This window comes from Callorhinchus milii, unplaced genomic scaffold (genome assembly GCF_018977255.1).
Source record: "Callorhinchus milii isolate IMCB2004 unplaced genomic scaffold, IMCB_Cmil_1.0 Scaffold26, whole genome shotgun sequence".
Taxonomy (NCBI): Eukaryota; Metazoa; Chordata; class Chondrichthyes; order Chimaeriformes; family Callorhinchidae; genus Callorhinchus; species Callorhinchus milii.
In genome coordinates this window covers 1,872,394-1,896,290 of record NW_024704767.1, presented here as the reverse complement: position 1 = coordinate 1,896,290, position 23,897 = coordinate 1,872,394, and the positions used below count along the sequence as shown (strand labels likewise).

At 41.2% G+C, this 23,897-nt stretch overlaps 1 protein-coding gene across 1 annotated transcript in view; it reads left to right on the top strand.

Annotated features, from left to right (window-relative positions):
* LOC103189380 (myocardial zonula adherens protein) overlaps positions 1–23,349 on the top strand; it is a 29,612-nt gene extending 6,263 nt beyond the window's left edge. Inside the window, exons 3-18 of the mRNA XM_042344022.1 lie at positions 1,943–2,062; positions 3,037–3,177; positions 3,813–3,905; positions 5,618–5,731; positions 6,634–6,786; positions 7,410–7,535; positions 9,041–9,169; positions 10,274–10,374; positions 11,275–11,380; positions 12,305–12,388; positions 12,546–12,646; positions 13,413–13,483; positions 17,311–17,455; positions 18,481–19,257; positions 19,990–20,197; positions 21,615–23,349. Coding sequence (XP_042199956.1) covers positions 1,943–2,062; positions 3,037–3,177; positions 3,813–3,905; positions 5,618–5,731; positions 6,634–6,786; positions 7,410–7,535; positions 9,041–9,169; positions 10,274–10,374; positions 11,275–11,380; positions 12,305–12,388; positions 12,546–12,646; positions 13,413–13,483; positions 17,311–17,455; positions 18,481–19,257; positions 19,990–20,197; positions 21,615–21,758 — 2,613 coding nt within the window. The 3' untranslated portion in view covers positions 21,759–23,349. The remainder of the gene's footprint in view (positions 1–1,942; positions 2,063–3,036; positions 3,178–3,812; positions 3,906–5,617; positions 5,732–6,633; positions 6,787–7,409; positions 7,536–9,040; positions 9,170–10,273; positions 10,375–11,274; positions 11,381–12,304; positions 12,389–12,545; positions 12,647–13,412; positions 13,484–17,310; positions 17,456–18,480; positions 19,258–19,989; positions 20,198–21,614) is intronic.
* The last annotated feature ends 548 nt before the right edge of the window (positions 23,350–23,897 follow it).

Here is a 23,897-nt window from a genome sequence, read left to right as displayed (position 1 = left end):
GTGGATTGAGTGACCAATTTATTATTCTTTTTTGAAACAATTATTACCTCTGGAAAAGCGATCCACCAATTGACTAACAAACAGGTTCCTACTTACTGCTAGGTAAACAGAGGCGTGTGGAGTAAGAAAGCTTGCCCAACGTTTTGCTCTGCCGGGAATGGAACCCAGGTTTCTCGTTTGCGAGGCGAGTGCTCTATTCACTGGACATGCTACATGCCTAGCAGGACAAATTACGGCTGGCTTCAATCCCGATCCCATCTGATACCCAACTACCCACCTACACACACACACACACATAGCTCCCAACAAAGGGTCACTGAACAGCGACCAGGAGCCAATATCCTGATTGTCTCCTCCCTAGTTCAGGAATATTAAAGACAATTGTAGCAAACCTACTGCCTCCCAAGCTCAGAACAGACCGGGAATCAAACCTGGGACCTTCCTGGTCCTTATGGCTCAATTCCACAATGACAGCAATAACAACAACAAATGACATTTGTCTATCGCCTTTCACGTCGGGAAGACGTCCCAAGGCGCTGATAACAAAGTGTTGATAATAATTTAGAAAACGTGGAATTGCTATTGATTTATTTAAGAGTTCTTTTATTATTAATGATTCCATTTTATACAAACGCTTGATATGCTGAGAAACTCTTGGGCGGGTGTTCTGAAAGCACGCAATCATATCGGCCGAAGGATCCTTTTTCATCTCAACATCTCCTGTGAATTTTTTCTCATTACTGTTCCAGCCTATGTTTTCGGGTCCAATATTCAGTCTTTCCCTCTTCCATTTGTGGGTGCAAATTAATTTATTTTCACATTATTTCATTCATCGTTGCAATTCCAACACTGCCAACCCCAAAGTTAATTGAAGTACCTGTATTTGTAAGTTAGATGTTAGGGTTATTAGTAATAAGTCCTTGAACTCAGCATTAAATCACAATTTTTATCACTACTGCAGGGCTCTCTTGCTGTAATAAATGTCCTGGTTTGGAGAATGGATTCAATTTAGCAATTAATTCCATAGAGTTCGGAGATGATTCAGACAATTCAATTGACTCTTGGAAGCTCTTGACTAAGATTAATGCACTTGGTGTACATTCACAACCTGTCATGCTGAGTTTGTGTTTTTAAGTTAAACTGCTGATGACCTTCAAGTGTCACTCATATGATTCCCATCTGTTCCATTAATTTTTTTTCCACTTGTGCTCCTTGTCATATTCTGTTGTTTCTCTGACAGCATGGATTTTAACTCCCCCATCCAAATCCACTGGCCACAACTCTTTTAAATTGTATCTAATGCAAGTCTCTTTTGAGAATCAGAGAAAACCCATATCAAACTTAAGACTGAATTTAATTCAACACTTTGCCAAATTCTGGATGCTCTAAAATGGTACGGGAATCTGGAATCCCGGTGGAATTTCTCTCCAGATGGGATATGGGCTCATAAAAGAGGCCTGTCATCTTGACAATGTGTTTGTCAAATCTCTCTTCATTTGTTGCTTTCCCAGGTACATTATAATGGATGACTCGGAACCCTGTGTGTCACTTGTGTGTTGGTTTACTTTGTTAGTAAACTTTAGCAAATCCTTGACAGTCCAGAGCTTTGGGATGTCTTCTCGACTTGAAAGGCGCTATACAAATGTAATTTGTTGTTGTTATATTTGGTATCTAATTTGCGGTATTCCTTAATGTGATTGAGTAATACAATACAAAAGTACATTTATGTAGTGCCTTTCACATCAGGAGGATGTCCCAAAGTGCTTAATCCTGCCATTCAGACCGATTCATTTCTGGGAAAGCAACGCACAGCGTTCTAACAGACGCGACTTGGTTTGAAAGGCGCAAAAGAGCAATTGGTGTCTAAAGAGTTAATTTGCCTGTTTTCAGTCCAAAGTGCATGCTTGCCAATGGATGTCTTTTTTTTTCTTCTTCTGTGCAGGGAGAGTGCAGAATTGCGGGAAATGAAAGAAGACATAATGTATATTTCAGTTCGGAACAAAACAGTGCAGAACGTGCAGAACAACCCCGACTACTGGTATGGTGCCTGCAACATACGAGGGTCACAACACACACTTCTGTTCAAAAGCAACACCAGTGTTAAGCATGCACTCTGATAAACCGTATATATTGCAGGAGTGCTGAAGCTGCCTGTCTCTCAGCTCTTCCTTTCACTCACATGGCTTAGAATCCTAGGTACTCTATCCATACAGGCCTCTACATATGCTTCTATCGCAGAAAATGCAAATGATGTCAGATAATTATATCGCACTATGTTATTTTACCTGGTCAGTATTCTCAGAACTATAACACCTTTTTTGCATTCTTTCTCCACTCAAAGAAAAACCTTTGGAAGGCATTCAGTGCCATGAGTAGATATCTTAACTATGATCTACAGCATCCACCAAGTCTCCCTGCTTGAGAGGAGATCTTCTCTTGCTCCCTGTGCTATTTGTTTGATCTCTGCCTTCATTACTGCTGTGGGTTAAACCCAACCAATGTTTAATATCTCTGATGAGCTTCATGGCTTGGAGAATAATTTGCCCGTTGTCAGTTCCTCAGACAGATTGTTAGGAAGTCATGCTTAAGTAGCTGTCTCAGGGGACATCAGTAAAGGAGGCATACAGTTGTGGAGGAGTGTGGGAGAAGGGGAATTTAAATTTGATATCACTGCCCAGATTAGATTAGCTAACTCAGCACAGATTAGGAACTTTCTCATCTGTGCCTTATTTGCAGACTTGGACTTGGGACAAGGGGAAGCCTTCAAATGACTTCCTATTGTGATGAAAGAATCCCTTGACACGTTCACTGTTAGCTGAGGGTTGCACCAGTACATTTTAACTATAGATACGTCCAGGAGACTGGATATACAATTCTGATCTACCAGACTGGGGCACTTTATCTCTCTCAGTCAGGAAAAGATAACAACATCTTGCTTTTATATAGTACCCTTCACTCCGAATAGTGTCTCAGAGAGCTTGAGATGTTCAGTAACAACACTGTACATTGAAATACTGATATGGTTCTTTCTCACAGCACCTTTCCAATGGTTTGGCTGCATCACCTCGCGGTAAGGTGTATGGGCTGGTAAAGCGGACTGACCCCAATAACTCGGAAGTGCTTGTTTATGAGTGGTCGGTCAATCAGCTGAAAGAGGAAATGAAGTACATTAAGGAGGTAAGGCAATGTTTCCTTGTGGCACTCATTTTTCCTAAGCATTTTTATTTCAACTTATTAAAAACTAACATTTAAGGAGGCATTGAGTGAGGAGGCATTTCTAACCATGAGTTAGATAGTCAGTAACATTGATCTGCTCTAACTGAATCAGTTCAAGGCCAGGCCAATTATCTAGTACCCTTCTATATAGAGTAACGCTTTGGAGCGCTATGTACAGAGCCACATGACAGAAGAACTCTTGATCTCAATGGTACGGTTCTTGTTGGCTCATCACAAGGTGACATTGCTGGCAGAAGACATGGAGACATCTGTAGCCTTGATTTTCCCACTTTACCCTCCTCCACAATTCTGACACAGGATTCACATCAGTGGAAATGGAGCGTAGCTCCTGAAGAAGTAGGATCTTACATAATGTAATATTTGTGTTGTGGTGTGGAGAGCGTTATTGCTGATGTCCACATGGGGAATATTATAGTCCTGTGTTTAAAAGTGACTCTTTATGTTTACTCAAAATTATCGAGTGGAGCAATGTAATTGACTATCGGAATCCCAGAGACACGAAAAAAGAGAGAATGGAAATTTAAAGCTAGTTTTGTCTGCCCTGTTTGACGTGTTGTTTGCTTGCTCAACCTCAGGTGAGAACTTCACTGGAGACCGTCCGACAGAAAATCTTCAGTGACTCTAATGAAATGAACCATAGAATAAAATACCTCACAAAAGAAATGAAGGTAAGTCGTTATGCTTCCTTCAAGCCACATGAATTCTGTGATCATTGCAAGTGTGCTAGCATCTCAGTGAGACCTTAATAGCGTTACTGGGCTATGAAGGGAAAAATAAGCCAGAGATTCTGATCCCGATAAAAATGCAGTGACCAACTGCTGCTGAAAGTGTGTGTGTGTGTTTCTGTATGGATGTTGGGTGAGAACAAGATTAAGCTTTGGCTTTGATGCACGGCCCCCCCCACACTCCCAATTCAATAGGCTGCCAATGCTCACTCTTCATGAAAATCAGGCAAGTATCAGAGACTGGGGGTGTCTACAGAACCATATTCCCAGTGAGAAGCAGCATCAACGGGAGAGGAGGAAGGCAGAAAATTGGCACAAAAATGCAAACAGATTGATTCGATGTACAATCAAGAAACATAATCATGAGGAAAATGCACATGAAGAGGGGCGGGAGGTGAATTAGCTGATTTTTTTGACATTTCCATTTAATTGACCTTCACGGAGAAATAGGTCACATTACAAAAATGGTGATTGTTGAGACTCAGACGTACAAAGCATTTAGATTTGGGAATCTCATTATTTTTCGGATATGATGTGGTATGAAATTGTTTTTTTTGTAAATTGGATTCCTGTCACATTACATTTCCTATCAGTAGGGTAAACATTAATGGTTTGGCAGATGAAAGGGATGCCAGCCTGGTGGGTGGGTAAAGTGGGTTACACACAAAAGTGTGTTTGCCCCAAGTGAAATATCCCATCACGCTAGAGTACTTGCTGAGTATTGTTGAGGCAAGCTGAGTTCCATTGCTGCCAATTTGGATCCAAGCCTGCAAACAAAGAGGTGTGAGATGAGCAATAAATGTCTGAGCTCTGGAGCACCTTCTATAACCTTATTACTGACTGTATAATGGTGATTGCAACTAATTGACCGACTGATTAGGCTTCAACGAGGGATAACAGAGTACGGCTTTATAAAAAACAAATGGCAGCTGCTCAATTTGTATTGGCATTTTAAGTTTTTTGGGAGAATGATTCACTTCCTATTCTCTAATCTAGTTTCCTCCCTCTGTTCTGTCTACCCTAGTCTCAGAGGTCCCGCCCCCCTCATCCCCCTTTTCTGATTCGTATCATAATATAATCATGTTAATAATAATCCTTGCATTTGGACATCATTGAGACATCTCAAAGCACTTCAAGCTAATATAACTTGTCCTGTGCTAAGGGAAACTTGTACCCATTGGGTAACTTGGTTGAGACTGATCAAAACCGACCCTTAGAATCCCTATAGCAAACAAGGTAATTGAGACTTACCACATCAGTCTGCACAGCAATCGGAGGTTGAAAGAGTGATGTATTTATGCACGACATCATCTAACTATTTCCTTTCTTTTTTTTCACAAAAAAATAAAGTTAATCTCTCTGACATATTGCATTAAGCCAACTTTTTTTAATCACCGAACTGAGTGCATTTGACATGCGTTTCGTAACCAAATAAATGTTAATTTGCATGGAGCCAAAACATGGTTGTATTTCCATGGCGCAGTTGATCTCAGTTACCAAGTATTGTAGAAAAATGAAAATTATTTTGTAGAAAATTGCCTTTTTAAACCAAAACAATTACAGACATATCACATGGCTGTAAAACCATTTAAAATGTTCCTGCCAGAATAAAGTTTGATTGGAGTATAATTACAGTCGAGTCTGAACTGCTTTAGGTTTCAAAGGCACACAAGCAGGCTCTGGAGGGTGAACTACGGAACCAATCTGCAGTACTCGACCAGTACACCCAGGTGAACAGCACTCTGGCAACCAAGACACTTGATTTACAGGTAGACAATTAATCATTGCTCCATTCACCACAGGGAACCACAGAGCAACTTGTGCTGGACAGAATAATAAATGCTTTGTAATGCTTGAAATGTCTTGTGGAGGGGGTAGGTGGGTGAATGGTGAGGAAGGATGTCCAGAAACTGTGATGATGAAACCAGACCCTTTATCTTTGTTCCCCAAATCCCGAGATGCACTATTACAATAAAACCCAATCCTGGATGCTTTCAATTGTTTTCAATACTTTCAAAATACTTTCTCAGGACGAGATTTGGGATGGCGGTAATGATACGCAACTAAATTGGTGCAGTGGACTGCAAACCTAACTAAAAAGTTGTGATGTTTGTGTGTTTAACTCTTCAAAGTAGAAAGTAACTGGATTGAACAGATGTCTTGTTTGGAGTCGCATCACAACTAAGAAATGTATATTAAGAAAAAAAGCATCTACACTGGTTCCGGCGACTCAGGTTGCACTCAACAGTTGTCACCTTCTTTGGAAGGAGGAAGGAAATAGCAGAAGGTGCACAGATGGAGGTTTCATCTCTTTCCACATGCACTGTCACCAGAACCTAGACCAACAATGAACACCCTTTTGGGGGGATCACAGCTGAGCCAGTGAGAAATCTGCCAATCATACAGCTAGAAGTAAAGCATTACAGGGAATGTGAAGAAGTATGGAGAACACTGAGTTTTCCTGCATTTATCACATTGAAAAGAGCAATAAAACCAACATTTATACCATCGGAATTTAGGTAATGTAGCGGTAAGGGGAACTATTTCCTAATGATCAATATTCAATGTTAGCCATCAATTAGATTACTGTATTATAGCCTTGGCGAGTGCTTTGTGTCCACAGCAGTCATACCACAGGAGAAGAAGTGACTGCATGCTTTGTTTTGGTTAGAAATCCCTGTTGAGTGCAACCCTCGAAGGCAACAAGAGCAGAGAGGAAATAGAAAATCTCAGAGCATCGTACCGCCAGTCACTGGACCAAATCAAAGAGAAGGACCAGTACTTACAAGAAGCCCAAGCTGAAAATCAGATCCTGCAACTCAAGGTAAACAATGGTTTGAACGTGGCCTTTTGAACGCCCTGTGTGTTAGCTGATCTCAGCCAAAATAGCAGCCGGAGATGCTAAAATTAGCCTCACCCCTCCCATGCAAAAGATGGGGAGAAACCTGCACGGAATTCAACTCCTGATTGCTTTCCAGCTGAAATTGGATGGGTGTGACCGTTGGGTGTGATCATTGAGCTCAGCTGTGATGCCTTCACCCACATTCAAAAATGTCAAAAATGCACTCATTTTTGTCACTCGTATAGCATAGTAGTGGCATTCATTGGCCATTATTTTGCTAATGTTTAGGTTTATCGAGGTGCTAAATGTTTAACGTGATGCCGTAAAAATATTTGCCATTCACACAATTTTGTGCCGAATTCCTGATGTGTACAATGTTACAGTGCTTTAGAAACACTCCCCAACGTGGGGGGAAAAGCAGTTCAGCGGATTATTAGACGTGCACATGAAATTCTCAGTTTGATTTGGATACTCTTAAGCATGGCGATGGGTTTCCGCGTGCGTCAGACACCTGGCTGGCGGTAAAAAAAAGTGTAAACGTAGCAGTAATTTACATTAAGCTAGAGATTGTATTTTCACGTTCGTTTGTTGTTTACAATTCGTAGGTAGAATCTTCCCAGGAAGCCAATGCCAGCGTGATGAGAGACATGACGAGGAAGCTTTACGACCAGTATGAAGCTAAGATGAAGGAAGTTGAGCAGAAACACCAGGCTGAAAAGGAAACTATCCAAGTATGAATTTTTGGTTCTGTTCTTGTTTTCTAATACACGCAACTCACTGTCAATCTGAAGAGATGGTCTCAGATTTACATCCAAGTTCTTTTTTTTTTGCTTGTTCTCAATTTTGGCTCTCCCTGTTTTAAAGTCATGGTCACTTCTTGGCTCGGAATCATCGTGTGCTCTAAGGTGGAGTAGGAGATACAATGTTGATGGTGGTAACTCTATGAGAGTAAAAAGCATCAAGGTATTCAAGGGAAAACATGCATACATGAAGAAGAGAATAGAGGGGTATGGGTAAGGGGAGTATGAGGGACAGAGTATAAACACTGGCACGGACTAGCTAGGCTGACTGTCCCATGTTCCTTTGTTTGAGGCAGAAAGGTTACGGTGGCTGCCCAAGGCTGCATTGCCCCACTTGTTGGAGGAGAACAGTATGGCTCATGCAATCTGGCCTTGAACCTTTGCCATTGAGTGTTTCAGACTGTCCTGCCCTCTCTGGATCGAGATGGACATACGCTGAAAACTGATCCCAATTCCCCTGGTTGCAGAAGGTCTCCCTTTGTGCTGCACCTGTCTGTCTACCTTTTATTGTTGAACATTTGTATATACAGTAGAATATTTATATATAATTTCTATCTCTCTCGGCTGGAGCCGGACGAGACAGTGAATAATGTTTCACTTACTGATTTATTGCAATATGCTAGAGACGTGCTCTTTACTTGGCAACCGATGCCTATTTTCCTTTTATTTTCTCACTTATTTTCCTGACGGCACTGGCAACTGTTGTTCTCCAGGCCTTGGCTTCCCTCCAGTGCCTCACCCAAAGTGTGAGCTTGTGACAGTGAGTGTTTGCAGGCCAGGCAACTGCAGGAAGCATCACAGCTGAGCTGATTCCTTCCACACATGTGTGCTTTACAATAGGGGCCAATGGATAGTGATCAGGAGACGGAACCCTGACTGATTTATCCCTTCCCTGGTCCACGGACCATTGAGACTAATTCCATCACTCCTATCACAGATCGTTAAACTAAAGCCCAAACTGGTAATTGAACCTGGGATCTTCCCGGTGATTAAGGCTCTGTTTATAACCGAGATGTGCTTTTACCATCTGAGTCATGGAGCGAAACAGTAATGCCTATTTACTCAATGTTAGTTTTTAAGCTGTCAGATGCCTGGCATATGAAATATGTCATCTTTTATTCCTTTCGGGATGTTAAAGTTTCGGCTATTAATGCACGAGCCAGATTTTAATTTCCTGACTAAGCTAGGTTGGCATTAATGTTGGAGCTAATAGCGATTCTAAGCAACGTCGAATGCTTCACCGAGCAGCAGCCCTGCAAATTGCAATGAGCAAGAATTTGCTTTGGTCTGTCATATCCTTGGTGCTGCCCCCTGCTGACCACTTTCAAGGGGTGTCCCAGCAAATGGAGGCATCAACTGTTTTAACCCTTTGAGCCCTGTATTGATGTTGATGGATCAAACTGAATGTGCATTCATTCTTTGCTTGGTCAAACAAGGCCAGGATAAACCAAACTTTGCAAAAACTGGAAGATGTCACCAAGAGGGCTGAGGAAGCAGAGATGATGCTCAAAGAGAGGGACCAGAAGATTGAGGAAATGGACCAGTTTATTGTCCGAATGGAGAAGGTAGAGTGAATTTTGTTTCATGCTTTTTGATGAATTTTATACTAATAATAGTAACAATGATCCTTCCAATTGAAATAGTGTCTTATCACATAGTTGAAACTCTCAAAACGCTTCACAGAATATACTGTAAAGTGAATTTTGATGTGCGATATTGGTGGTTGCTGCTGTGTGTGGCTACTTCTAATATATTAAGTATATTAAAAAGACTATTGTAGAACCTGCAGTAAAATCCCAGGTAATGCAAGTTTGGCTAGTTAGTTTTTACTTATTACTATTAATAACAATATAACGCCTATCATGTTGTTGAGTTGTCTCAAAGCACTACTTTCGAATTTGGTCTTATTAAAACAAATAGAGTAAAAGGAATTGCCAGACCACTGCTGTGACCAACAGATTATCTTTAGATAGAAACCCTAGTGCCTTGTACAGGCCATTGTAAATAAGCAACAAAAAGATTGCTTGTTTTAGCAATTAACGTATGAGGGATCCCAATAACACCAGTGAGGAAACTATCTATAGCGTTTATTGTGACTTGTGTAAAGTTTTTATTGAAGCGATCATGGAAAATAACAACACAGTATTAAATTACTTTGGATTCTTTCTCTGGAGCAGGAAATGGTGCCTTTTTGGCTCATTTGGCTCATTAAATAAGTTCATTAGGGCTGGGTTTTAGACCAGCTCATGTTTCTTGATTATTTTTTGTTAACGTTGGTTAAATATACCACAGCTACCGAGATGCCTGCTCGCTTCGGCCGAAGGGCTGACATGACAGGTGGTCTCGGTGAAACTAGCTTCACGTCACCCTCGCTCCCTTTCGCTTCTCCTCTCCATTTTTAACCTCTGCTCACGGTCTCCTCCTCCCTCCATTGAAATTGGGAAAACACTAGATGAAGGACCACTGACTCCAATCCGTGTCTCGTCTCAGCCGCCCCACCCACACCATTACAATCAGTCAAGTGCCTATAGAAGTAATCAAAATTAAATTGACTTCCGCTAACAATTTGCTACGTATTGTATTGTGTGGCTCTAACTCTATTGATTGTGTTCACTGTGGAAACTGATATAATGCACCAAAGTGACCGACTGTAATGTGTTTGTTTTCAGGAGCGGCACTTCTTACGGCAGAGGTTGCAGGAACAAGAACAGCAACTTCATGACCAGCAACTTCAACAAAGAGATGAACTCGATTCTAAGCTCAGTGAAAGGTGCACTTCTATAAAGCCTGCAAATCGCCTACAAAATACACCGACACCGTATTTCACAGTAAAACCGTGCCAAGCTCTTTGAGACGTCCTCCCCATGTTCAACACACTATAATCAAATACAATAATTATTGTTATTGCTTTATATCTCAATGAGTTCCCCGTGCAACACTATTAATACTAACTGGCAGTGAACCTACTCACTGCGCCAAGGAGGATCTTTTTTATAAAAGGTCTTAAAGGACCGTTAATAAGTGGGCATGTGATGGAGCGGAGGCTGCATTGGAGCAAGGAGTTTTCCTTGCTCCAATGCATACTCCATACTATTATAAGAAGTTTTCCTTGTAAGCAAATAGAGTAACAAAACCAAGGCTATTTATTTTCAGCAATGGGTGTAGGATAACCCCAGTATTTGAACTACTTGAAATGTATTGGGCCACATAGAGGAGGATATGGCTTTAGAGATCTCTGCAAGGCACGGGGTATTTCCACAACTAATGATTGGGACATGGTTTATGGATATCCAAGGGCAACCCCCCACACACATACACACACAAAATAAATGTGGAAAATGCTTGGCATTTCACACAAAGTAAATCGTTTTTTCTTTAAATGGGTGAAGCGATGTAGGGATGGACAGCAGGAATGTAGGGAAGGCAGGCCCTGCAGGATCCTTGCATGTTGTTCCAATTATTTAATAGGAATCCTGTCCATCAGGTTTGCCCATTAGTGATCACTCATATTCCACTTGGTGGTGGTGCTGCTTCAGTGACTGCCAGGAATGTGGAGGAGGAGTGAGTGGGGAGGGGATACGTCCATCTGTGAGGCCAGATTGATGGGCTTCTTGAAAATCCTCTGCTCCAGTTTACACAAAGCCGTGTTAACTGCTGCCTGTGTCATCAGGTCTCAGAGATTGGAGGAGGAAACTGCCAGTCTGCGGGAAAGAATTCGACACCTGGACAATATGGTGCATTGTCAGCAGAAGAAAGTCAAGCACATGATTGAAGAGGTGAGCTAAAGTCAACGGCGGGTGGGTGCGGAGGACCGATTGGTTTGAACAACTACTTCATTGCTTCTGTTTTTCTTTAATCAAAAAAAATCTCCTGTCAATAGATTCATCTTTAAACCAAAAACTAATTCTATTGAACAAAAAGTTTTGGCATCAACCGTAATGTTTGCCGCACTTTACGCCAGTATTAAGGGAGTATCAGGAGGAGACTGTAACCGTGGTAGTGGGACTGATGGGAGCTGAGCTTTGGGGAGATTGTGAGGCTCATTTTTATCATAAGTAGCTGAGGGGGAGCTCAATTAGTTGGTACAATGCAACTTTAGGTCACTGGTAGATATAGTTGTTATGCCTGATGTCTGCGATACTTAAAACCATAATATTTTCTTTTGAGACCGCACCTCAATTAGATGAGATAATTGTGAAAATCAGAGTATGATTTAACTCTGTTGCGTGTCTTCCTGTAACATAGGCTTTAGATTTCCATTTGGCCACATTTCTGCAATGGAACCTTTCTCCTTAATGGACTCGGATTGTGGGGATTTGTTTTTTTTCACTTATTGCATTTCTCTTATCCTTAAAGATTCGGGCTCAGGTCCAAGCCAATTGCTTGTGTTTACTCTGTGACTAACCATAATGGTTTGGGTGGATAAAGTATTCAGTCTTTATAAACAGTACTGACTGCTTTTGGCATGAATTGGTGGATGAGTTTGAACTCTCGTTTCCCTCTTATATTCATTGATGATGCCGAGAGTATGTTCCACACTACAGCAATTGACCACCTTCTTTGCAAATAGCGCGAGTAACACTTCAGTGCATATCCGTTTAAACATCCCAAATAATCCTATTTGTTTAACGGTAATGTGGCAAATGTTTTAAATTCCATTGTTCTCAGACTCTCATTTTTATACTATTTAATTTTTACAGTCTCAATCTCTGAAGAAACAAATTCGAGAGAAAGATGTGTTGATTGATGAATTAATGGACAGGATTTCATTGTTGGAGGCTGAGGTAAGATTGATTTGTTTAGGTAAATAAGTAAAAAAAAATCTACAATTTACAATTGCACTGGGAAGTGTTATCATACTGCTTTTTTTTAATAAAACATCTGAATGCATAATTTCCTGAGATATTACTTGTGATAATGCATTTGCCATTTCATGTCTAGAATAATGAACTGCAGGACAACTTGGCCTATCTGAAGTCACTCAGTCAACAGCAAGCAGAGAAAATCAGGGAACAAGCAGTGTCCTATGATTTCCCAACCAGGTACCTGATGGACATTTTCTCATTGCATTCTCTAATCATTTAAAATCCACCTTTGTTCTGCAGGTTAGGCTTAAAGTAGATGAATGTATCTCAACGTGTCTCTGATAAGCAAGGAATGGAAGAAACTGCGGATTCAGTAAACTTGACATGAATTTCTGAAAGATAATAGTGTTTCTGCCATTGTTTAAAAAAAAGGCACTCTGCAAATATGCAAAATATAAAAAAGTACATTATTGTGTAGAGTGTCAGTATCATTTTCTTTACACTTTTCTCCTTTATAAGTCTCTTTGGGAGCCCCATGATGCCTGGTCCCAACTTCTTTTCTTCAGGGACAAGGCCTCGATAATCTGTGCGAAGACCTTCTGCAAAACTACAGAAGATTGAAAATATCTTTAAGAAATAATTTTTTGTACTGATATTGGGACTCACAATGAAACGATAATTAGATTGCTGGGATTTCCATTTATAAATTTACTATTTGAGATATGCTTTGTGTTGATTGCAACTTGCAGTTTTGCGAAATTCACTGTTGAAGCGCAAATTAGCAAAGACTGTATAAAGGCCAGTGAGCAAGATGACTCTTACTATTGATACTCTCAATACTATCTCATCGCATGTCAGTGAGGTGAGTAGGTAACTGCTCTTGCTGTGTTTATCTTTTCTATGCCCATTCTTGTGAGTATATTTTGATCCTTCTGATTTTGATCCTTTTGTTTGTGCTTTTCAAGGCCAACAAACCTCTTCTTTGCTCTTTGTTGTTATACAGCCAGACTTCAGAAACAAGACGGATAAAGATAACCAGCCCCTACCTGAAACTGATGGAACTATCCATGCACAGATGAATATTCTCAGTGACCTGCCTCTTACAAACATTAATTTGCAGCTGAGTGGATGATAACAACAGATTCCCGATGCTTACAATAAAGCCTTTGCTGCACACAGCTGGTTTGGTGCAAAGTGCAGAAATAGGTTCTTTATTGTACAAGTGCAATAACTAAACAGGAAGGAGCAAACTGCCCTGATGGCCGAGCAGGTAAAAGCAATAGGTTATGTAGATAAGAAAGCGAATTGCCTGGGCCAACAGTTGAGATGTTACAATTGCTCCTAGATCAACAACAACTTGCATTTATATAGCGCCCTTCATGTGGGGTAGCGTCCCAGAGCGCTTCACAGTGGTGGAGTCTGACAACAAGCCAAGGGGAGAGGGAGTGGGGAGGTGACCTTAAGCACAATCAAAAGGGGAGAAGAAACCACACGGGAAAATACATTTTCTGGTTCCTATCCAGAGACTCCACCTTCCCCTTCAAGAACGTGTGAGGAGGATTGGATCATACTGGCCTGTGATGCCGTTTGCAGTCTAATACCCACCAATACTGATCATTAGAGATACTTGCCATCGAGGGGAGGGGGTGTGTGGGAAAGTGGGGGGAGAAAACAAGATGAAAAATTGGTGGGAAAAGAACTGATGAAGAAGAAAATCCACTTTGCATTAACAAGCTTATGTTTCTATTAACAATGTTTGGTCTAAAATCTAAGTTAAAAGACAATATAGTATTTATTATTATTGCTACTCTGTACATTAAATTGTTGTATGAACATAACTCTTGTCTAGCATTAATCAGAATGATTTAAAAATGACTGATTCTTTACCTTTTTTTAACTGTCTTGCATTTATAATTTGCTGGGATTGTAGGGGACAATTCTACTCGTTGTGATTGATGTAAAGTATTCAAGGAAAGGTATTTGTGCCTGTGCATTTTTTTAATGTTTTCTACAATACTAATTGTATATGTTAACAACAATATAGAAAATATAAGGACAAAATGTCATCTGACTAATAAAGTGCTGCCAGAATTTAAATTATTTCATTTATAGTTATTTGTACTTCGGACCTTATCACACAATGCATCTGCCTTCACTGCCTTTCAACACTAAAAAAGACTTAACATCTGGGCCACCATCAATGTCACTGCCGGTATGAGCGCAGGAGGGACCTACTGGTGGGATTCCCCTGACACTGGGCAGCTCTGTGGTTTTGCAGCATTTCCAATGGTCCTGGCACTGTGTTTGGAGATTTCACATCTGAAGGACTGCACCTCTGAAAATACAATACTCTGCCAACACTGCACTGGACTGTAAAGCCTGGACCACATGCTCAAAGACCCTGAAATAGGATTTGAACCCAAAGCCATCTGGCCCAGAGGCAATAGCCCTACTAACTAAGTCAGGCAAACACCATGGTATCACAATTGAAATTTAACGTTTACATCTGCCAAACAGCGAGAAACAATTAGAAATATATGAGTGAAGATATAAAATACATTGAAGAAATAAAACAATCACTCTAATAGCTCTGCTACACATGACAAAGATGACAAAGACCAGAAACCTTCATAGTAATGCAGAACAGTCCTATGATGTACCAAAGAGCCACAATGACTGTATATTAATTGGAAAGTAATATTAGGGACTTGAAACTGTTTACTTGAAATCTTTCACTGCAATAAATAGAAGGATTTTTACAACTCTTATTTTGAGAAACAAAAAGGGTGAGAGAACTCGAACAGTGAACAATGGGAACAGAAATTCCTGCATGAAGGGCGTTGATAGAGGAGCCTGTGGACAACATTACATAAGCCATGAAACTGTCATGATAAGAAAATACATGTGGATGTGATTAGAAACCAAAGGGGCTGATTTCCAAGTATTTTGTAACAGTGAAAATGTGTTTCATTACTTTTGGCACACAAAGTATGTATGTGCAATTTTAACATCTGCACACATTTTGCGCTGGTGTTATGGGATCGGGCATTTTTGGAATGGTGCAAATTTAGTGAGGCGTTTAGGGGGCTTATGGAGCTGAACATCGTTTAGTTCATGGACACATGTAACCAGCTCATACCAGTCTTGTCCAGACTGTGGGCATGAGGATAGTGACAATGTTCACACACATTTCATGCTGAGGTGTGCTGATCATCGAGTGGCTCACAAGTTGTTCCTGCTACCTGTTAGTCAACATGCACCTAATACTTTCTGGAATTAGGTAAACAGAGTGCAGCCATCTGGGGAGAAAATCCACACTACTCCAAACAAAGGGAAATCTCCATGCGTTGGTTGCATTCATATGGGGAAATTTCAGTCTGTTTTGGATACTCTTAAGCATAATGATGGGTTTCCGCATTTGTCAGACACGCCAGCTGACCAAAAAAAACATTCAGCTTGCTTCAAAAGCAAGACTAACTTATTGCATATGCATGTGCTACCAATTGTGAAAACATGTGTTAAGCATGAGATTCTCAGCAGGCAGCAATCAGCAGAAGGCTATCACGTTGTAACGCTGCATCTATTCCTTCAGAATAGAACTGTTTTAAAGTTCAATCAATTCCAATGTCAAGAAATCTTCGACACTGTCAGGATCAACTGTGGAAGGTGTAGGAGACAGAGTGAGCTGCTCTCTGAAGTCTGCAAGTCTTGATTGAAATACATCAATCGCAGACTTCACCCCTTTTGCGTCTCTCTTGCACATTTCAGGTGTGGCAGACTCTGACTTATTGTAAGCTATGAAAACACACACTGTTTTACATTCATTGGCTTCCCAGGGAGTTCTTGCTTTGACATCAAAAGCTGTGACCAAGTCAAGCAAATGAGCGACAGTCTTGCCTTTTCCCAAAGCTTGATATTTGAGTTTACTGTTCAGTTGTGTTCGGTGCATTGTGGTGAAACATAGCCAGGCACACAAGCCTGATGTTGATCAAATATGAATAATGTTTTCAACAAGGGAACAAATACTCGATTTATAGCACCAAGTAGGGGCTGAATAACTCTATTAATTCCCGGGTTTTCCAGTTTGTAAGACGGTGGCGCGCGCAAACCGGCTGCTGCTGTCCGTCTATTGAAATACGCGGGCACTAACATCCCGCAGGGGAGAAGGTAACCGTAAGGATGGTCGAAGAGGAAGCTCGTCGGTTGTGACTTAAGAGGGGAAGGAGGGAGCAAGGCGGAGGAATTCGGGGAAGCGAGTTCCAAAGCTCCGGGGCCTAGCGGCTGAAAGCGCGGCTGCCAATGCCCGAGCAGGTGGGACCGGGGACGAGCAAGAAGCCAGGGCCGGCCGAACGAGCGAAGGGAAGCGGGAAGCGGAGCGCACAGACAGAGAGAGAGAGAGAGAGAGAGAGGAGGGCAGAAAGGTTCGGGGGTCGCCAGCGGCCTGAGGGGGGGTTTGTAGACGAGTGAGAGGATCTCGAAACGGATAGAAATCATTATAATTATGATACATATATCTATATATAATAATAATAATATATATATTATATATATTATATTATATATATAACCATGTTGATTTATATATATATATGTGTATAAATCATGATATATCTTAATTAACCGTGTTGAGATGTACACATATATATATATAGAAATAAATAAGCCATGTTATATATGTTGATATATATATATATAAACATAAATAACATAGTGAAAGCTAAGGATGAAAGGTGGTACTGATGGAGCTGTGACTGACAGCCTGAGGGGGGGGGAGGGGCTGGTCTGGGGCTGGAGGAGTGCGCCTGCGCGGAGCCGCAGTGACGCAACAGTACAGTGGCGGATGTTTCAACACGCAGCTTCCGGTGTCATGGCGGCGCCCAGCTCCCCGCTCGGCCCGCGCTGACCGTCCCGTCGGCGGCTTCGTGCGGCTCTCACCCGGGAGACCATGTCCTCGGAGCGGCAGGGCTTCCTCGGAGACCTGCACAGGAAAGACAAGGCCGAGCTGCTGGAGCTTCTGCGGCGCCAGAACAAACTTCTGGAGAATAAGTAGGTCGGCGAAGGCCGGGGCCGGGCTCCTCTGCTCGTTCCCGCCTTCACAACTCCCCCCCCCCCCCACCTGTGTCTGACGTTACACTATACGCTCACTCCAGAAGTCGCGGCAGGTCAGGCAGCATCGATGGGGAGAGGAAAGCGAGTTAACGTTTCAGGACTGTGATCTTTCAGCCACTGCGTCCCGAAGCTTTCGAACTCTCTCTTTCCCACCCCCCCATCCCTCCGCCTTTACCCCCCCATCCCTCCGCCTTTACCCCCCATCCCTCCGCCTTTACCCCCCCATCCCTCCGCCTTTACCCCCCCATCCCTCCGCCTTTACCCCCCATCCCTCCGCCTTTACCCCCCATCCCTCCGCCTTTACCCCCCCCCCCCCCCCCATCCCTCCGCCTTTACCCCCCCATCCCTCCGCCTTTACCCCCCCATCCCTCCGCCTTTACCCCCCATCCCTCCGCCTTTACCCCCCCATCCCTCCGCCTTTACCCCCCCATCCCTCCGCCTTTACCCCCCATCCCTCCGCCTTTACCCCCCATCCCTCCGCCTTGCCCCCCCATCCCTCCGCCTTGCCCCTCTTTTTCCCCTCTCTTCAACCATAACTGAAAAGCTTCCTCTTCGACCACGCTTATGGTTACCTCCTGACGAAAGGTCATAGCCCTGAAAAGTTAATTCGTTTCCCTCTCTCTATAGATGCTGCCTGACCTGCTGAGTGTTCCCAACGACTTCTGTTTCTATTTCGGATTTCCAGCGTCTGTAGTATTTCGCCTTTTGCTCACTGTATAAGTAGTATATACAGCGGACTTTGAGAGGACTTTTAAAGTGTTTAAACCTTTGAGAGGTATTGAAAGAAATTATTGTTCTGGATTCTAACCTTGAGTCCAAGTGAACTGAAGAAGAGTCAAGGAATTCAAATATTAGAATGTCCAAATTAAATTGTTGATTCTTTATAATCCTTTAGAATCTAATTTGATTAGGAGTAACTCTCCGTAACATGACACTATTGCGTTTTACTTTTGTTTGTTCAGGTCATTAATCCAGACTCTTCCAGACAAGGGTAAACGAATCATTGAATCGGCAGAAAAATTGGAGTCCTTAATTGCTCGTCATGAAGAACTAGAGAGAAAACGAGAGCTGCTTTCAGCAGTTAAAGTGGAGTTCCAGAAGAGAAGTGAGGAGAGAAGCTCTGACAGGGAAGATGTTCTCAGTAATAAGAATGTTATTTTTGAGTTTCAAAACAATGCAGCTTCAATTCCAACAAAAGGAAAAGACATTGGAAAACAATGTGAGGTTTCTGATGAACCCATAGAGGATCAGCCGGTTTTGTCAATGATTTATTGTGATGAAGGAGAAAGCTCACAATGCAGCTTCCAGGATAGAGAACTGAGCTCTGAAACAAAAGAAGAACAAGCAAATTGTTCAGGGATCTCTGTACCAAAGAGTACTTCAAAAGCTGAGAACTCCATCCATCCTGTGGTGGATAATCAACATGCAGGTACAAAGCAGGATCAAACCTATGAGACCTTGCAGAACAGTAAAGCGGATGATCCAGAAGTGATTCTGACCAGCAAGTCTGATGACTTGCTTAGTGATAAACTTGGCAGGGTCACTCTCTCAGATACTGAGCTAGAGAGCTTTGATTCAAAAATACACAAGGAACCAGCTGTAAGCGGTGATTCAATGTTAGAAGACAATCCCTTCAAAACTCTGCATAACCAATCAAAAATAAATCCTCACTATATCAATGTACTGGAGGAAAGAGCCAAGAACCCAGTGGCTAAACGATCACCCTTTAAACCTAATCGGTAAGTATCAGACAGTAGTTCAAAGTCACTATTACATGTGATTGAATATAGTTATGTGCTAGCTGAATTTTCGGCCTTTTGAGCCCTGTTTACATTCATAAGACTCAGTTAGTATCTTTTTATTGCCAACTAAGATGAAGAACCATATTCAATAAAGTGAGAGAAGTCGAGAGGAAATTTAAGATTTATAGTCTATGTTGTAGGATAGAGCGAGGTAATGAGTTCCACAGGCTTGTGGAAGAATCAGTTACAGTGGATTTTGATGGATCAAATGTGGTGAAGGAGGAAGACTGTGTAGGATATATTTAGAAAGTTTAAAAAAAATACGATGATAAGGGAGAAAAAAGGATAAAGCCGAGAGTGAAGGAACAGTCATATTTTCTAGTAATCTAGGAGTGCAAGGCACAGAGCTTCCTCAAGTGTGCAACTATATTTGTTTTAACCAAACTTGGGTTTCATTATCTTATTCAGAAGGCAAATATTTTAGTTCTCTTAGAAATGAATTACCTATGCAGGAAGTGATAAGAAACCTATTTGAATAGACATAGAGATAAATTATGGATAGATGAGGAAGGATTGAGTGGAGCCACAGTAAGAAGTTTATTAGATTTGCAAAAGACAAAGAAATTGACTTTAGTGAACTGGAGCATACCCATTATACTGTGAGAGAAGTGAAGATTGTGCTAATGGGCCTTCAATATTCTACATGTGTGTCTACTACTTTTACCTCAGGCTATCTGAATCACCTGGCTCATCTCCAAGCCAGTCACCTGGAAGACCCGAGTCAAATCTCTCTCCATCCGAGCGAAGGCTAAGAGATCAGAAACACCTTGATTATATCACAGCTGCTCGGCTGCCTCCACTTCACTATTCTTCAGCTCAGTTGTTGTCCTTGGAGGAATCGAGAGAACTGCAAATATCACAACAAAAAATCTATGAGGTATGAGTGATCAAACGACAATGTTTTTTCACCCATCTTAAGGGTATGGATGATAGTTGTAGCATCTGTACTCCTGTCACCGCTGATATCTGCTAACTTGGAATTTGAACTTGCAAAACTTTCTTTTCTGCCTTTCTGCATGGTTCAACCACTCGTTGGATAAATCTACCACTGGCTTTACACTTTGTTTTATCTCCAAAAAAAATTACAGATCTATAGGAACCAGTGCCAGGAATAATGAATCATTTAAGCTTCCTGTGCATGAACTGAATCTGTTAGCATTTTGGAATAAATTGATTCCAGTTCAGGGGTCTGTGATGAATGCATGGTTTCATATCATATCCCTGCGCTGATATTAACAGCTAATTCAGTGCATGACACCATGACCCTGAGACTGTTAAAATTGGGCTGAGCGGCTTGGTAAAACAAGGTATTGTTCTGGTTATACATTGTTCGGTCCCTAAGGTTCCATGTTTGAAACTTACTCAAGTGATCAAATAGACAGAGACGCCACCGAGGATTAAGCAATACAGACTTAATAAATTTTGCACGTTCGATTCCCAGTCTTTGCTGTTAGTTTATCTTAGCCAGGGTAATAGATGAGCAACATAATTGACCTCAGTGCATTTGGGCTGGGGAGGAGGGAAACCCATAATTGAAAGTTCTGCACCTGTAATCTCTGTTGCAATGTGCGGCCATATTGATAATAATAATAATAATCCTTGCATTTAATATAGCGCTTTTCACGTCGGAAGGACATCCCAAAGCGCTTCACAGAACACACTGTAAAGTGAATTGACTGTATATTTGTGGACGGACGCGGCAGCCAATTGCGCACAGCAATGTCCCACAAACAGTCGTGGATTGAAAATGACCAATTTATTATTGTTTTTGGTTTTGGAGGGATTATTATTAGACTCTGTGTGGAGTACGGAAACTTGCCCAAGGTTTCGCCCTGCCTGGAATTGAACTCAGGTCTCTCACTTGCAAAGCGAGTGCTCTAACCACTGAGCTACAGGACTCCACCTTCACAGGCTTCACTGTGGTTTACCTGCCAATTTGTGGCCATTTGTGTGAGGCATTCATTCCACATCCTTCTGTACAAAAACAAATTTCCTAATCTCTTTTGCTCCTTTGGGAATTATCTTACCACTGACTAGTGGAAATAATTTCTCCCCATCCACTGTCATAAACACCCCTCTTAATTTTAAACCCCTCTCTTGGATTTCCCTCGACTTTTCTGTATTCTAGATAGATCAAAACACTCATCTTTGGTATCATCCCAGTAAATCTTCTCTGTGCCCCGACAACCTTCCTAAAGTGGGATGACCAAAACTGAACACAATACTCTAAATTGTCCAATAACTATTTATAAAATCATTATAAAATCAACCTAAACACAACTTCTCTTTTGCAGGCATTACAAGCCAAACTGGCAGCAGAGAAACTGGCAGAAAAAGTAGGAGTCAAAGCAGTGAGCTTTAACCTAGAAGGCAAATCTGCTGTAACATTTCGAGAATACAGAGATCAGGGAGACAGCAGTTCTTCAGAGGAAGATTGATTTGAGATTTGTCCATCCACTTGGGGAGAAATTGACAACTTATTTGCCATAATAAGACATCAACTTGGAAAACATGTTTACCTTTGTACCAGATGAACCTATCTATGCAATAGCTGTTTTAGCAGCAGTTATTCCAATTGATTTGATCAAGGTTTTCATATTGCACCACTTTAGAGCAGCTGTTGTTCATTTTTCTTTTTTTTATTGTTTTCATTGAATTGTGTGTTAAATGCATTTCTTTTTGTAAGAGGTGACTGATCATGTAACTCAAATGGATTCATCAGCATGAACTACTATTCAAAACATGTGGTAAAAGGTATTAAGTATGTTTTCATGCAAATGGAAGATGGTCTCAGCTAGCTCCTTTTTGCTGCTGCTGCACATTTTGTTGAAAGGTTTTTTTTCCCTCTGAATGTTCCAACAGGGTAAGGTTTAAAAATACAGTTGTTGAAACCAGGGATCAGTTTTATACAGCTTATGTCTGGAACTCGAGATTTTTTAACTTAAATTATATGAGAGATCTGTGTTTGAATATTAAACAATGAAGTAACAAAAGCTAAGGCAATTATTATTAATGACTGAATGGTGAAACCACCCAAAACCTGTGCTATCTTGTCCTTCTGCTTTGATGAAACAAGTTTTTTTTCCCCTGGGTTTACTTCATTCACTCTATTTAGAATCTAGTGTACATCTAATATCGCTTCTTCAAGGATGAAGAGTTCGGTCTTATCCAGCTATTGCTTGTAGTTTATATCTCTAACATATACCCTACATTCATCTTAATCGCTCTACACTGGTTTTAGAACTGGAGTAGCCTTTTTATATGTTGTGGCAACCAAGCTGCACATACAGCCTGATCAGAGTTTGATCATGACTTCTGGAATTTGAACTCAGTTGATTTGGCAATTTAGCCCAGCACCTCGGTAACTTGGAGCACAGCCTGAAAGATTAATCATTCAATTATTTGCCGCTATGACCCGATTTATCAGAGTAATGACAAAGCAACTCTGATTATGAGGTATCTAGGAGAATACATCTTGTGACATTCAGTTATAAATACAACTCCGTTACACAGAGACATTTCCTAAGTTGTTGAATACGGCACGGCAGGGATGCAGGAGGAATCCAAACCCCAGTATGTATCCTACGTTTTTGTTTTAATTAAATACACCCTTAATAGTAATAACCTTTCAAATGTAATAATTCAAAATATATATATTTAACTCAACTTATAATATATGCGTTGAGCATTTTTGCTGGAACTCAATCTCTGGATAACTCGAGTGCCAGAAAGGAACAAATAGTGAACACATCTGTTTTCCATGTGCGCAGCAATATTTATGAACCCTTTAAATATCTTTGTAGGTACAGTTCATTAAATGAAAAGATTATCAATCCACTGTGACAGTTATGTGGTTCTGTTTTTTCAGAGCTGTTCCCTGCCCCATGATTAGCATATTTCAATACTCTCACCCTTATTCACTGACTTCCTTTCAGCTTTCATTTCGACATTGGTTAGGAAAAATGTCATTCAAACTAGTTGTTGCAGTTGAATCCCCATAAACTGATAACCAACTTGCCAAAGAATTTTAAACTTGGATCGGCACTTCTAGCAACTGGTTCTGTAAGTCACAATATTATTACTCAACCATGTGTTCTCCATTGCGGGCATCGTGGCTGAGTTGTGTGAGAAGCTAGAAAGGGAGTGTCTCGCAGTGACTGCTATCGGAACGATGTAGCCATTACCACCCAATTGTAATTTAAATGGTGGCTAGTGAGCCTTTGTAGAAAACTACACTTCTGAGTGATCTCAGGAAATAATGAAAAGCTTATGACTTGCCATCCTCGTTTTATGTTTAAAGATCATAACAACAACAAATTGCATTTATATGGCGCCTTTCACGTCGGGATGACGTCCCAGGGTGCTTGAATATGCATTGGGACCTTGCAATATTTTTCATTTATAACACACGTTCTAGTCTGCTGTGTCTGAATGTGTTTTTTGTAAAGGAATATTTGGGACTTCCCGGGTGTGTTTGTGTTGTATACAGGCCATTTACTTCGCTCCTGTTGTAAATGAGTACATATTGTATTCTGTAATTGATAAATACCTGCAAACATTCTGAAACCTGTACACAA